Source organism: Telopea speciosissima, chromosome 9 (assembly GCF_018873765.1).
Source record: "Telopea speciosissima isolate NSW1024214 ecotype Mountain lineage chromosome 9, Tspe_v1, whole genome shotgun sequence".
Taxonomy (NCBI): domain Eukaryota; kingdom Viridiplantae; phylum Streptophyta; class Magnoliopsida; order Proteales; family Proteaceae; genus Telopea; species Telopea speciosissima.
Window position 1 is genome coordinate 10,651,190 of NC_057924.1, and position 14,894 is coordinate 10,666,083.

General features: G+C 39.6%; 1 protein-coding gene across 3 annotated transcripts in view; it reads left to right on the forward strand.

Annotated features, from left to right (window-relative positions):
• LOC122640438 (mitogen-activated protein kinase kinase kinase 5-like) overlaps positions 1–14,894 on the forward strand; it is a 37,995-nt gene extending 23,101 nt beyond the window's left edge. Inside the window, exons 7-12 of one of the 3 annotated variants that reach the window (XM_043833636.1) lie at positions 4,096–4,155; positions 4,233–4,358; positions 13,574–13,783; positions 13,924–14,024; positions 14,121–14,367; positions 14,463–14,894. In XM_043833636.1, coding sequence (XP_043689571.1) covers positions 4,096–4,155; positions 4,233–4,358; positions 13,574–13,783; positions 13,924–14,024; positions 14,121–14,355 — 732 coding nt within the window. In that variant the 3' untranslated portion in view covers positions 14,356–14,367; positions 14,463–14,894. Of the gene's footprint in view, positions 1–4,095; positions 4,156–4,232; positions 4,359–13,573; positions 13,784–13,923; positions 14,025–14,120 lie in introns of all 3 variants that reach the window. The other 2 variants (XM_043833635.1, XM_043833637.1) reach the window with 2 other exon arrangements.

Below are 14,894 nucleotides of genomic sequence, written 5' to 3' on the forward strand. Positions count from 1 at the left end.
GCAATAACAACCTCTACTGCAGCAACAGGTGTTCATGTTGAGTTTGTTATTTCCCACATATTTCAAGACACAGATGCAACATTGAAAGCTTCATATTTTGGATTTTGTTCAAGTTGCAGACAAGGAGCAGCAAAACCCCCTTAGAGTGTTTTTATCTCTGCCCTTCTACAAAACTCGAGGGTGAGTTTCTATCAACACTTGGGTAATTGATGCAGTATCATTTTTGTGGACCGGGTCAAACCCGATTGGAGGTGCAGACCGAGAACTGTGTCCAAATTTGGGTTTTGGGTCTAGTAGGATATTTAAGATTTAATTCTATTTTGGAATAATTATGTAATCATTTATTTTATTTGGGTAGATTAAGTGGGAGATTTGTTTGAGTTGATTTCAGTTTCCTAGTTTAAGAGTTAATATTTTTAGGAGTTCTATTTTCCTATTAATATACATGTAACACTACATTGATATTAGATTGGATAATGGAATATTGAGTTTTGCTCTAGTGTGCTTGTCTGGCTTGGCAGTCGTTGGCTGTGACTCCTCTCTCCCATATTCTGTTGTCTTCTTTCTTCTTCTACATCTCTTTCCTATGTCTCAGTTTCTGGTTCACCTCTGTTTTAGCAACACCGAGAGTCCCCCATCTCAAGTTTCAATCGCTTCCAAGTCCCATCCCCTTCTTTTATCCCTTTTTTCTTTGTATGTTGTGGAAGTTGGACATTCATGAATCATTGAGTTTATCAGGCATTGGTTTTTTGAGCTAATATTTTACCTGGGTAGATTTTGAGTCTAAGCATGAAACCCTTTTTGGTTGTTTATTAGCTAAGTTGAAGATTATTGGAGAATGAAGATCTCTGGTTTTTGGCTATCCTTGTGAACAACTCATTCCAGTGTGTTGAGATTGAGGAATGGGCTGGCATCTTTTCTTGCAATAGTGGGTAGTTTGGTACTTCTTGTACTAAAGCTTAAAGTCATCCAACATCTTACGAGAATATATTAAAAGGTACTAAAGCACCTAGCTCCCAGGCAGGTCAGCGGGTGCCTTGTTGCCTAAGCGCTTAGCTGGCCCTCAAATGCCTGGGATTATTGCCTAGCACTTTGACAACTATGGTCAAGCTGCAGCTTGGCTGCATGCCTGCATGTGCGTGCCGACTGTGGCTTGCAGAGTGTACATGGAAAAACAGTGCGTGGGCACAAGCACAAAAAGCCTAAATGGTATGCCTGATTTTTATTTTGAAAACCTTTCCATGAAAATCCTAATTTTAATCGTGAGGATTCATGCATGATTAATGCATACAAGAATTAAATATAAATTATAACAAGAAACACTAGTTTAAACTTGAAACCCTAATTTGCATTAGGGAAGCTCTGATACCAATGTTGGGGCATACTGGGTGCCAAGTTAAACTTTTTAATCAATGAATCTTACCTCATGCAAATTTAGGAAAGCAATCCATGAATTAACTAATATGTCAAAAACGTATATAAAAGACTGATAGTAAAATGGTAGAACTTTTTGAACCTTGAGTATTTGATTCAGAAATCCAACCATGATTAATGAATTGGAAAGACTTGGAATTTCCAAGCTGGAATTGGTTGCAAGGTTCAAGAACTCAGTTTCCGCTCTACCACAAAACCGAGTTGGGCTGAGATCTCGGCGAGTTGGTGTAATTTTTTTTTTTGAACTCAAAGGCTGTTTTCGGTGGATTTTAGACCTAATTTGGGCCTGAAACTTGGTACTCAGCCTATATTAGTCCATTTAAACATTATGGCACTATCCGATTTGCAAAAACAAAGTCCAAATAGGAGTTTCACTTTGGACCCTAGGTTGGTAGGCGACGACATACTAATAGGTTCTATTCTACGCATGATTTAGTAATTGAAAGCAATCAAATCATACAATTAATATAAAACAACTTAAATAAACATTACAAATGTAAAAGTGTACAATACATTAATCTTAACATTTTACATATATCTCTATCATAAACTATTGTCGAAAATCCTCAAAAATCAGGTCAAATGCACACTTCTTTGTCGAGTTCACCGAGACAGTCGAGTTCTGGAGAGATCTCGACTGTCTCGGTCGAGATATGTACATTATAAAGGTGATTTTAGTCCAAATCTCGGTCGAACCGAAATCTCAAACGGAGATCTCGACCGAGTTGGGGTAATATTTCATTTTGCCTCAAGTCTCGTCTTGCTTTTTTCGAAAAGAGAGATATTACCAAGATCTCGGCAAGTTCTTGAATTATGATTGGTAGAAACTTCTAAAAAGGAAGTCCAACCAATTGAATTTCAAGCTTCAGGATCAAATCTCTACTTCAGGGATTAATGTCTTCCATGTAATAGTTTTGAGTACCAAAGAGGTAAAGGGAAAACTTCTAAAAACTATTCAAGTTCCCATTTTATCTGGAACAAGTTATTCTTCAGAACAAAACTGATGAACAAAAATCAATAGCTTTTTCTCAAACATTTATTTATTCTGATGAAATAATCTTTTCTAGTCATACAAGTAAGAAAAGGTATACATATGTTCTTGGACACTTATTTTATTAGATTAAGCCATATCAGCTAGATGCCTTAATTGACATAGGCGCACACAGTTAGAGGAGGGAGTTAGGGTTACCTGTTGTACCACCAGCGCAGTATGTCGTAAGGAAATCAACACATGATCAAGCTAGTGACCACAGGTTGATCAGTAGTCCCTTTTTTTTTTATGGATTAAAAAAAATTCATTACCAAAAAGAGAAAAGGGGAGGGGGGAATACACAGGGAAAGAGAAGGGGGAGGGGAGCTATACAAAGAGACAAGCCCTAAGGAGCCAGGCCAACAGAACAAAGAAGGGAGACATCAAAACCCCAGGACACAACAATATGCCTGTTCCTTGGGGTATCAGCAAGAGGCTTGATGGGGAGCATGTGGAGCTTAGAGCTGGCATCCAAGAATATGGCTTTTCAAATCGTGTCAATAGAGCAAGAGTTGGAGGTCCATCTTCTAAGATTCCGCTCCATCCAAATATGGGAAATAGCAGCCCCAAACACTAGCTTGCGTGAGCCGCACCACGAATGCCATATATATATATATGTTAAACTCGAGTTTTATGAGCAAAGGTTCATTGATGCACAACATTGATGAATTAATGTTGGATGATAATTGCACTTCTACTAATGTTTTGTTTTTGGGTGTGGTAACATTTTAGCAGCTGCCAAATATTTGTGGGCTAATGTTTTTAGAGCCTGGGAGGATTGACTGATCTGACTGCTTGATTAGGGACTATGGTCTGGTTTGGCCTTAGATGTGGATTTGCAAAAATTGAGATTGAAACATCAGCAGCTTGTTGCTTTAGATGAACCGTTTTGCCATGTAGCCCACTCTGTTGGATATGTCTTAGGACTGAATGATCAGATTTCTGGGTTAGGTCCTAACAGTTTTGTTAGACCTTAGTGTGGATCTTCATAAATCTAGATTGACAATCAACAGCTTGTTGGTTGACTGAGTCAACTGATCTGATCAGTTTGGACCTTACTGGGTCCCTTGCAAGTTCAACCTATGATTTTTGTCACTGTAACTTTTGCTTTGATTGTGAACAGTAATACTGTATTGATAACAAAGGGGAAAGAAGTGGGAGGACGTGATTGAGTAGTTCATGTGTACCGTGACCAAAATCCTATGGTTCTCATCTTCGAGATACAATAGTGAACCAAAGTTCTATACTTAGTATTACTAGAGCCTCTGAAGGTGTTGTTGGATTAGAATCTTTTGTCTATTCATAATCTCAAGAATGAAAGACTTGCAACAAAATGGTTTCACACTGCTTTCGGTCTATTCCATCACGACCAATTGTATAATTCACTGTTGGCTTTGTGGAAGTTAAAGCTTTTAAACTTGTAGTTGTTGGTCAGCAGTGCTGCATATATATCACAGGTATACTGAGTTGTTCAAATAATTGCTGAATATAATTAGATAGGAATATCTTGAGCTATGATAACCAATCTCTATGTAAAGATTTCACCTTTGTTGTTATTTCTAAATTAGTTTTGTCTGAGTGGATGTCATCCTCTTTTAGTTTTTAACTTTGGGTTTTGTATTGTTGCTCAGCTTAGTGGCCAAGTGGCTGAACTTTCTTTGAAGGGTAGTCCATACTGGATGGCACCGGAGGTACTTATTTGTTGCAGTTACTAAAGTCTCGGATATCTTATAACTCCCATGCTCTGACATGGATTTCTTTATAACAGGTCATGCAGGCTGTGATGCAGAAGGATCTTAACTGTGAACTCGCTCTTGCAGTTGACATCTGGAGTTTGGGCTGCACAATTGTTGAGATGCTGACTGGGAAACCTCCTTGGAGTGAGTTTGAAGGGGTAAGCATTTTATTACAGGTTTTTGATGGTTATGCATTATTTATCATGCCTCAGACTCGTAACAACCTGTTACCATGTGAAACTGTCATGTTTTAATATAATTCAATTTTCTTATGGTGTACTGTGGACTTCTGAAATAGTAGAGACCTGTCCAAAGATTTAGGTTGCAATTTCATGTTTTCATTATCTATCTTTTTTCTGTTGCATAATTCTGCATTCGTCTCTCCAGCATGATAGATACCATAAGAAAGCAACATCCCTTGTGACAGCAAGTTTGGCTTCTCATATATGGTTTTTATTCTGCCATCAATTCTGAAAGATATTATGGCATGAAAAACATTTTGTCACGGCGTCTAGGCGATCCTAGGCATTGGAGGAGGGAAAAAATCAAGGCGAGACCAAGGCGCCACCTAGGCGAAGCCTGCACGACCAAGGCACCCTTTCATGGATGCTTTCTTTAAACAAAAGTTACACTGTTTTTCAGACAGATCCCAAAACTATCTTCTTTCTCTAACGTTTGCAAATTCAAGATTTCTTTGGTGATAATTAAAGATTCCATATCGGCACATTCTCCACAATCGTAGCTTCATTTCTAGGGCAACTTCAGATGTGCACTGATCAGCCCTTACACTCTTTATAATACTAATATCGTATTTTGACAATAACTAGAATCTGAAAACACTAAAACAAGATGTTAGTAGCAGAAAAGAATAGAAGAAGAAGAGGAGAAGAGTAGAAAGCAAGCTGGACTCTCGTTAATGAGAGAGCCCAGAAAAGTAACTCATATATTGGATAAGCTGTACAGGGGCAAAAGAGGAAAACAGAAAAGAAAAGGCAAAAAAGGAGAGAAGAGAGGGATCCCTTCTTGGTATTAGCACCAGATTGCCTGACGCTAATTCCGAGAAGGGCATTGCCCTTTCTACTCTTCTAGCTAACCTTCTAACACAGGAAAAAAGACTGTAAGTTGCAAGCTTGAGTGATAGGAAAACCAAATCTCTCAAACCTAACAGCGGAACTCAGGAGAATGGCAAGTGCCGCTTCCCACTATGTATGGTAGTCCTTTGCTTGGTCGCTTGACTCGGTCTTTTAGCTAGGAATCCTTTCGTCTAGCCTCCTCGTCCCGAACAGCTGAGTGAAGGATTTATCCATTAGGCCTGCCTGATCTGCTGGTGTGTTCGCTACCATTTCACCTAAAAGCTCGAACTGTTAGGGAAGGGCAGCATAAATGTGTACATCAACACTCCCCCGCACGTGCAGGCCAAGATCCCATGGTCCTTGCATGTGGAACTCACGGGGCATTTCCTTCGTGCAGCACCGAGGGAGAAGAAATGTCGGGAAAACTCTTTTGATGCATTTCCCAGGAGTTGAACACTTGACCTCCTTGCTCTGATACCATGTTCGCTACCGTTTCACCTAAAATCTCAAATTGTTAGGGAAGGGCAGCTAAATGTATACATCAACATGGTGGATCTCTAAAATGGAGGTATAAAATAGGACACAGAGAGAAACTACCACAACAAAGTAGGAGACTATGAACTATAACCGGAAAAGTCAGATTTGAGAAGCTATGGAAGAAGGCATTCGATTAATGAGGTAACACGCAATAAGAACAACATCCCCCCAAAATATCTTAGGAACATTCATGTGAAATAATAATGATCTAGCAATTTCTAAAAATACCGATCTTGTCTCTCTGCAACCCCCACTCTGTTGAGGGGAATATGCATAACTTGTTTGATGAATAATACCACACTCCGAACAAAATAAAGAAATCTCATTCAATGAGCATTATCAGAACGAAAGACTTTTAAATAGACACCAAACTGAGTTGTTAATTCATTATAAAGTTGCTTAAAGATTTACAAAAATTCAGGTCAATCCTTAAATAAATACAACCAAGTCAAGCGAGAGTGATCATCCACAAAAATAGAAAAATGACAAAAATCAGACCGGCTTTGAACTTGACAGAGACTCCAAATATTAGAATGAAGTGATGAACTAAAGACAATTAGGACGGACTCCTAGAAACATCACAACAAGGAAAAGAAGAACGATGATGCTTGCCAAGTTCACTTGCTTCGCTTTTAATATTCGAAACCGTAGTTGTCAAGGCAATGCCTAGGCGTCCAAGCAGCTTGCCCGCCTTGGACACCTTGGTCTTGCATTGTGTCTAGGCCCCCTCCAATGCCTTGGGTCGTCTAGATGCCATGATAATTATGTGCGAAACAGATTTGTAATTGGGAACCATTTGCTGAAGCTTGGAGTAAGATAAGTGACCCAACCAAAAATTCCATCGAAGAGGAGAACTACCGGAAGCAATATATAGTTGAAGAAATGGAAGCACAATCAAGATAGAATAAGCCATCTTCCTCACAGTCTCCACCAATAGTCCTTGTCTGGAGATCCAGAAAAACACAATAAGAGGGATAAAAGGTAACAGAACAGTTTAGTGATTTGGTTAGTTGATTAACAAATAGAAGATTGAATAGTAATTGTGGTACATGAAGTACAGAAGAAATGGGAGAGACTACACCACGTCAAGAAATTTGAGTAGAAGAGCCATCAGAAATAAATACTTTAGATGGATGACTAGTCTTTTAAAAATAAGTGAACATGTCTGACTTACCTACCAATCATATAGAGGATGCACCAGAATCAAAACCCAAGGGAATGGAGATGAAGAGGCTAGGAGCGCATCTTTACTTGTATGGGCTATAGTAGCAGTGGATGAGGATGCGGAAGATTGAGTCTCAAGTTGTTGTACTCGTTTCAACAGTTTGTGATAATCATCATGAGATACATTAACTGATATGCTTGAACCTGACTCAGAAATAAGATTTGTATCATTAGATGTCACTAGTTCAAAATTACCATCAACCATGGATGTATTGGCCTATTGAGTCGCCCATTGTGGCTTAACGTACTCTTCCCAGCACTTGCCAATTGTATGATTATTTTTACCACAGTGGGTACACTGATAGAAAACCTGCTATAATTTTTGTCCCCCACAACCACCATTACTACGTCCTTGACCTCCCTCTGAACCACAAACCCTTCCAAGGAATCCAATACCATGACCTCAACTGCCATTTCCAGCCACTAAGGCATTGCTTTCCTTGGAAGAAAGGTGTAATTCAGATTTAGTGAGGGAGGGTGACCACAGTTATCAAGACGTCGCCAAGGTGACGCCATGGCGTCCAGGCACCTTGGTCGCCTTGGACGCCTAGACGGGTACCTTGACACCATTGCGGTGTCGCCTTGCTTTTTTGCCCTCTAAAACGCCATGGTCGCCTTCCCGCCTTGATAATTATGAGGGTGACACAACATGCTAAATACGGAAATACCAATAAGGCACCTTTTCTCCAGCAAGTATCTGAGTTTGACATGCTGCAAGTCAAAATTTAAACCAGATAAAAACTTGCACATTTAAAATTCAGCCCGTTGAGTTTTAACTGATCCAAACTAGTAGTGATAGGTTAATAAATATTCAGTTCTTCCTGTCACACCCGGCCCGGTTAATAAGGGCATGGTGTGACTAGATGTCAACTGACTCCCAACCAACCTCTAGGATCACAAGTACAGTACTCCCATTCATAGTTTATCATAACACAGAAATCAAACGCAGCAGAAGAGAAACAGATAGTAATAATAATAACAATAATAAGGAGAATTCTAAATGATAAACATGTTATATTGTTAGAATTTGTGATTACAACATACACCAAAAGTAATTTCAAGGCTAAAGTACTACCAAAGCTACTACATGCTTATTTATAACAAAAATAGTATATAAACACAAAGAGAGACAAAGACTAGCCCATCAGGCCACATCATAGGAATGCGTACTGGTCGCACACGCATGAAGCATCATGCACTTCAAACTCTTGCACCCTATAGTCACCATCAATATTGAAGTCCAATGCCGCAACAGCTCCAGATACTGGTTCCTCACAACTAGCCATACCATCTGAAAATGGGGATATCCATGGGGATGAGCTCCACTGAGCCCAGCAAGGGAAAACATGCAAGCAGATGCAAATAGTCCATGATGCGTGTCTTAAAGCTAAACATGCAACTAGCAACCGAACTAGGTTTCTTGAGGTTTAAGTGCTATTGTAGTAGGTATGATATTCTCAGTCCCGGAAACGCAAACCATGCATCGGTCACCCGAGAATACCACTCTACTATGGTGAAGACCCGCCAGTTCCGGAATGTACACATTAGACCCTAGTGGACCCTCAATGTTAATCCTACTGTTTGTTCCCATTCTGGTAGTACTCTTTAGACTTGGGACAGTGAATGGCATTCTGGAATTACCCTTCAGACGTACCTCGGGTTATCCAACACCTCACCCTTGTTGGCAAGGGTCGTAGCACTGGGTTTATGATAGCCTAATCATATGCATTTCTAACATGGATGACATATGAGGCAGTAGATAGTATAATAAGCAGTTCTAGCATCATTTGTCAAATACATCAATATAGATCACAGTAAAAATATGCAAATGTAATATGAAATGACAACCTATAACATGCATTCATCTAATGCAAAAGAAAAGCTACAAAACTACATGATTAATACTTCTATAATGATGTATGTCAATGGCAGCCACAACACAAACAGAAATTAAAGAAAGCAAACACTCTCAAAATAAGTCAAAATCCCTTACCTTGAGTTGGATGTTAATACAACAAGTAGATGCTCCGACTCCCAATTGACCTCATCAAAAGGAAACTTACAGTCCTAAACAAGCAATAGGTAGCATGTATTAGACACTAGGTAAGCCTAGGATAAAGCCTAAACCAATTAGGACCAAAGTTGAGATAGTAGGGATGAACCAGATTCAGACCAGACCTGAATCCGGTTGGCCGTAGGGGTCATAGGCCTGAATCCGGTGGGTGTTGCAGAGCCTGGATTTGAGACCCCAATTCATGGATCTTGCCATGCATGGTTCAAAAATAAAAAATTAGTCAAGGGAGATGAAGAGTGCACCATTTGGGTTGAACCAACCCAAATGCATGTAGGATCTAAGGCTTTTAAAACCATTTTGCCTAATTTTCTAGGCAAGGGCTGAGATGAGTTATAAACTCAGCTGAAACCAAAGAAGGAAGAGGAATTTGGGCAGATTAGGATGGATTAGACAGCCTACCAGAGATACGCAAAGGAAAAGATGGTAGCAACCCAACCAACCGGCCCTTTCCCAGAGCTTCTCTCTCCAAATAACCGAGTTCTCCTCTTTTCTCTTCCTTTTTCCAGAGCAAAACCAGATTCTGATTTGAGTTAGAAATGAACTCTAAGGCTAAGTCTTACTTATATTGCTAAGGCTACTGAGGTCTGTTTGGTTTGGGCCATATCAGAATTAGTTTGGAAATTAATTCTCTAAACTAATTAAATGCCTTAAATGTTAACTAACTAAAGAAAGACTTATAGTTAAGTCCCAAGAATGGTATCCCAGGATGTATGTGAGAGCCCGGCCGTGATGGTATACGGCCAGCTCAACCCAGATGAGGTATGTGGGTCCCACAGGGGAAATTTACGTTTCAACCCATGTTTCACAAATAAGACATTAGTGTTAAAATTATTTATCCACCTGTGTCCCCCTTTGGATAGTCCGCCGTGTTAGAGCTCCTGTATGATATACATATTGTTTCCTCCCTTTCCTACAAGGTCGGCCTTTTAGAGGAAGCGATTCAACATGGTATTAGAGTAGGCAGGGGTCACGGTATCAAGTCCCTTTAGGAGCGGGCAGGTGTTAAAATTATTTATCCACCCGTGTACCCCTTTGGATAGTCCGCCGTGTTAGAGTTCCTGTATGATATACATATTGTTTCCTCCCTTTCCTACTAGGTCAGCCTTTTAGAGGAAGCGGTTCAACAATTAGTTTTACATAGAGCATTACTAATGGGTTATTACCTATGATCTGGCCTAAGAAATTGACAGGTTTTGCATATGCTCAGCCCAACATGTATTGCATTCAAAACTTATATGTGAGGTCCCATCCGGTTCCTCAAGTTCCTAATTAGCTACATCAGCTGATTCTTTGAAATGCATCATTGGGGTACTGGGAGATTGGCTCGAATCCTCAGCCGATAAGGCCCACAACATCAAGGCATACATGGTTACCAAACCAGAACCTGAAATCATACAATTTCTTTTAGACCCAGTTTATGGTCAGGTCTCACACTTCCCACGTGCCTCTGAGTGCACTGTAGTAATCACTCACAGACTTGTCAACTTGCTTAAAATTAAAAATCTTCTCATACAAATCATATACTCATGACGTGTTTTTATCATGAGAAAAGCTTTCCTTTACATCATCTCAAACTCCTTTCGTTGTAGCATGAAACATAACATTGACAGCAATAGAGGGTTCCATACTACATAACCAAACTAGTAGTGTATCATTTTCACGCATTCAATCATCATGGTCTTTGAAATCTATAGGTGGAGGTGCTGAAGTTAAATACTTAAGTTTCCCTTTTGCATTAATGTAAACTTTCACAGCTTGTGCCTAGAGTAAGTAATTAGAGGCACCACTGAGTTTTATAGAAACAGAGAACTCACAACAGAATAGAGGCAGACCATAACCAAATATATGAATTAGCAACTAAACCAAATCAGATCAGAACTGTATATATACACAGAATCCTCACAATATCAAATCTGATCGCATGCAGCAAAAAATAGAAAGACCGATGGGAGAATATTCATATTGCAGCAGCAGGATAACAGAATCCGCAAGGAGAAATAAAAAAGGTTACAAGAGAAATCTGATAGAATAAAATATTCAGTCAGATTTTGAAGAAACCTGGGTCAAAGGCTCACTTTAGGACAGGGAATAACCTGCCAAAAATTCACATCAATCCAATGTCTGGATAACAGGATACATGAGTTGCCTACTGAGGATAGAAAAATACAAAAATAGAACCATAGATGGGAGATTTCTTGGGAAAGCAGCAGAAATGACCAATAACCATAACAGAGAATAAAAAGTCAAGGCAGATGAGAAACCAAAAATCAGTACTTGCTGAAGTCGTAGGGATAAGATGATTTAATGATAACCACAGCATCAGCCAGAAGAACAAATCCCCGAACCGAGAACTGATTGCGGCAGAACAACTCTGATAATAGGATTCAATGATAACCAGTAACCACAGCATCAGCCAGAAAAGGGGGGGGGGAATTGCAGAACCCAGAACTGATTGCAGCAGAACGACTCTGATCTCCCTTTCAAGAATCAATTGGATTTCAAGTGGACATCTCATCTATCAGATCCGAAAACTCTCCCAAATACGATTAGGTCGCTGAACCATATCAATCCCTGTTTTTTATTTCACATATCGAGGGATCATGTCATGAAACCAAGCAGCACAGTTGCTGCACACCCCATTCTTCTGCCTCGAAGGCACTCAAACCAGATTTGATGAATAAATATATAAGATGGTTATGATTGCTCTGCTACTATGTGAGGGAACCAAAAATTAGATAACCAGCTCTCAGGAAACTCAGATGAAGGGAACCTTGCAATGATAATAATCTGTTTAATTACAAAAGGGACCCTTGCTTATGTATTTACACATAAGCCCTTGTAATAAGACAAACATGACACAAACACCCCTTGTGGTTCTACTTCTCTTGAGGATTTAATTCTTAACAGGAATTATATGAGTAGAATAAGTGAGAAGATAGAAAGAGGAGAAAATTGACCCCGTATTGGGATGTGTGTGGTTATATAAGCATTTACTTTTCAAAGTCAAACAAAGACTCAGCTAACTTTCGACTTTATTATGAGCCACACTTGTTGATAAAAGAAAATTACAAATATAACCTAATTAATTCTCCCAATGGCCGAAAATAAATAAAAAGGCAAAAACCTTAACACTTTAGGACTATCATTTGACTTAATAAACTTGGTTGTTGGGTTCCAAATTGGATCATTCTTTTCCAACCCTTGAAGAGTTATTTCTGAATTTATTTCAAACGGATTGGGTGTTTCCCAAGGTTATGGAAGAGATGGTTTGCATATGGCACCATAGGCGTCAAGGCGTCAGGCGTCCAGGCGCCTTGGTTGTCTAGTTGGTGTCGCCTTTATTTTGGACCCTCTCCAACGCCTTGGGTCGCCTAGATGCCATACAACTACGTATGGCATAATGCCCTATTTGGTTGTACAGGGAAGGATTGTGGAGAGTAGTTTTATTAGTAGCTTTTGATGCATATAGGAGTAGAATGGTAAACTTTCTTGTAATGAGTACACTGTATTCCAGGTGGTGATTGATTGTATTGTTACCTAGGTTTCTCACAGGGCTGTGGTGAGGGAGTGCTTCAGAGGCATTCTTGTAGGTGTTTTGTTTAGAGATTGTGTGAACCATTGATGTTTTCAAGGGTGGGGGTTGTAGTACTGAAGTTATATATTGATGGTTGTTCCCTTAGAAATATGGGACCCTCTAGGTCTAGGGTGTATGGATCTATTAGACTATTACAATGTCCTGTCGTTTGGTGGTTAGTGCCTATTGTGGTTTAATTTTTTGGGAAAGTGGATTCTACTCGTGCACAGCTTCTACTGTTGAAAATTAGATTGGGTCTTTTTCTTCAAAAGAGGTGCTGATAGAAGATAGAGGAGAGATTTTTATTGTCCAAACGTTCTCACTTGGGTGTCTTATTCTTTGAGGAGCCTTGGAGGTCATTCATTTGGCACCTTGAATCTAGACTCCATTGCTAAATGCAATGGAATCTAGGGGTGATTAATGAGCTAGCCCATTATTTTGAATAAGCAGGGACTTGTGCGTTCTAGGGTGTATTATTGGATTAGTATTCCATTTTGAAGGGTAGTCCTTTGTTAGTCCCCCCACCCCCTCCTTTTCTTCTTGTTATTATTGTCGTATATTAGTTGTTGCGTTGCTTCTTCAGGAGGTCTGTTGGAATTTATTTTTTTTTGGGGGGGGGGGGTGTTTGGTTGGTGGTGATAGTGTATTGTCTCTTGCTTTTCTTAATCTTTGAAGGATTGTTACATATTAAAAAGAATTGAATTATTTGATAAAAAAATTGTGTGTTCAGGAGTCTGTATTAACCTAGTTATTCACTTTGACTTCAGATCTGAATTCAGTATAATGATTGTGACAAGACATGCAGACATCAAACTCATCCCCCTATCGTCTCTCTTGGTTTATCATTACATTTTTCAATTAAGCTGAATTCTATGTTTTCTCCCAATGCAGGCTGCAGCTATGTTTAAGGTTTTGAGAGAATCCCCTCCAATACCAGAAACATTATCACCTGAGGGCAAGGATTTCCTTGAGTGTTGCTTTCGAAGAAATCCTGCTGACAGGCCGTCAGCGAGCATGTTGTTAGAACATTGTTTTCTGAGGACTCTGCACCATCCAGATGTTCCTAATTGTACCCAATTGTTCTCTAGAATGAAGTTGGTGGTAAGTCTGAACATCGAGAAAACAGTTTTAATCATAAGCATTCTCTGGAATGAAGTTGGCTGCAAGTCTGAACATGAAGAAATTTTAATCGTTAGTAGTATAACTGCTTTAATGATATTGTACCAATACTCATATTACAGGACAAGGCTTACAGTCCAAAAGAGTGGACTAAGAATAAAACTGATATGTTGCCTCTCTCACCAAACAAGCAGACTAAAAAAGGAAAACAGGTGTCCACTGGGTAGGTCTCTCTACAAAACCTCTCCCGTACCAGTCTGCACACAAATTACCACTTATAAGTTAGTAATTACTTCTGCATGTATCTTCTTTTCTCCAGTGCTTCTGCTCAACAATCTCATCTTGAAACTTGCGACCCCGCAGTGGTCCCTCGCCATTCTCCTCGATCTACTCTTGAGGCCCTTCCAAGTTTATCTCCTCCACATTCAAACTGCCTGGCACAGAGCCCCAGCTCTTCTCCGAAGGTTCTCAAAGGTATACACGTGACTGCTGGAAGCAACCATTTCTCTGCTCTCCCGAAGACTCATGGAAGGGAAGTCACTCACCTTTTCTAAAGTTGGTGGGTGGTATTATACCATGGTCCTTTCTTAGAATGGTCCAGTGCCTTCATGTGAACATGGATGAGTGATTTAAAGCAGTTCCATTTGTGAATCTGAATCAGAACTGTGGTAAAGAGTGATCATATGTGCATCTGCTGCTTCTGTTCATCAGCTCCTAGTTCACATCAATCTCCATGCCGAGAGTCCTGTAAAAGGTTCATAGAAATGATTTGGTTTTGTTGTTTTTGTTTTATTGCTTTTAGGTTTTTTAGCTTGAAAATCCAACTCTAGGTTGGATTGCGAAGTAGGTTCATGACAAACATTAGTTTAGGGCCTCAACAACAAAACTTTTTAGTTTTATGCTTACCCTGAAGTTTTCTTCTTATAACTGTACACCAAAATTCAGCCAAAGTTAATTTGTAGATATTAGGTTCAGTAGTTTGCCTGGTCATCACATAACCTTTGTTGTATCTTTTTCATGTATTAAAAGGAACTCCGAGGATGTGATGTAATTTGGTGCTTACAGTAGTCATTACTGACTTGATGGGAATGGT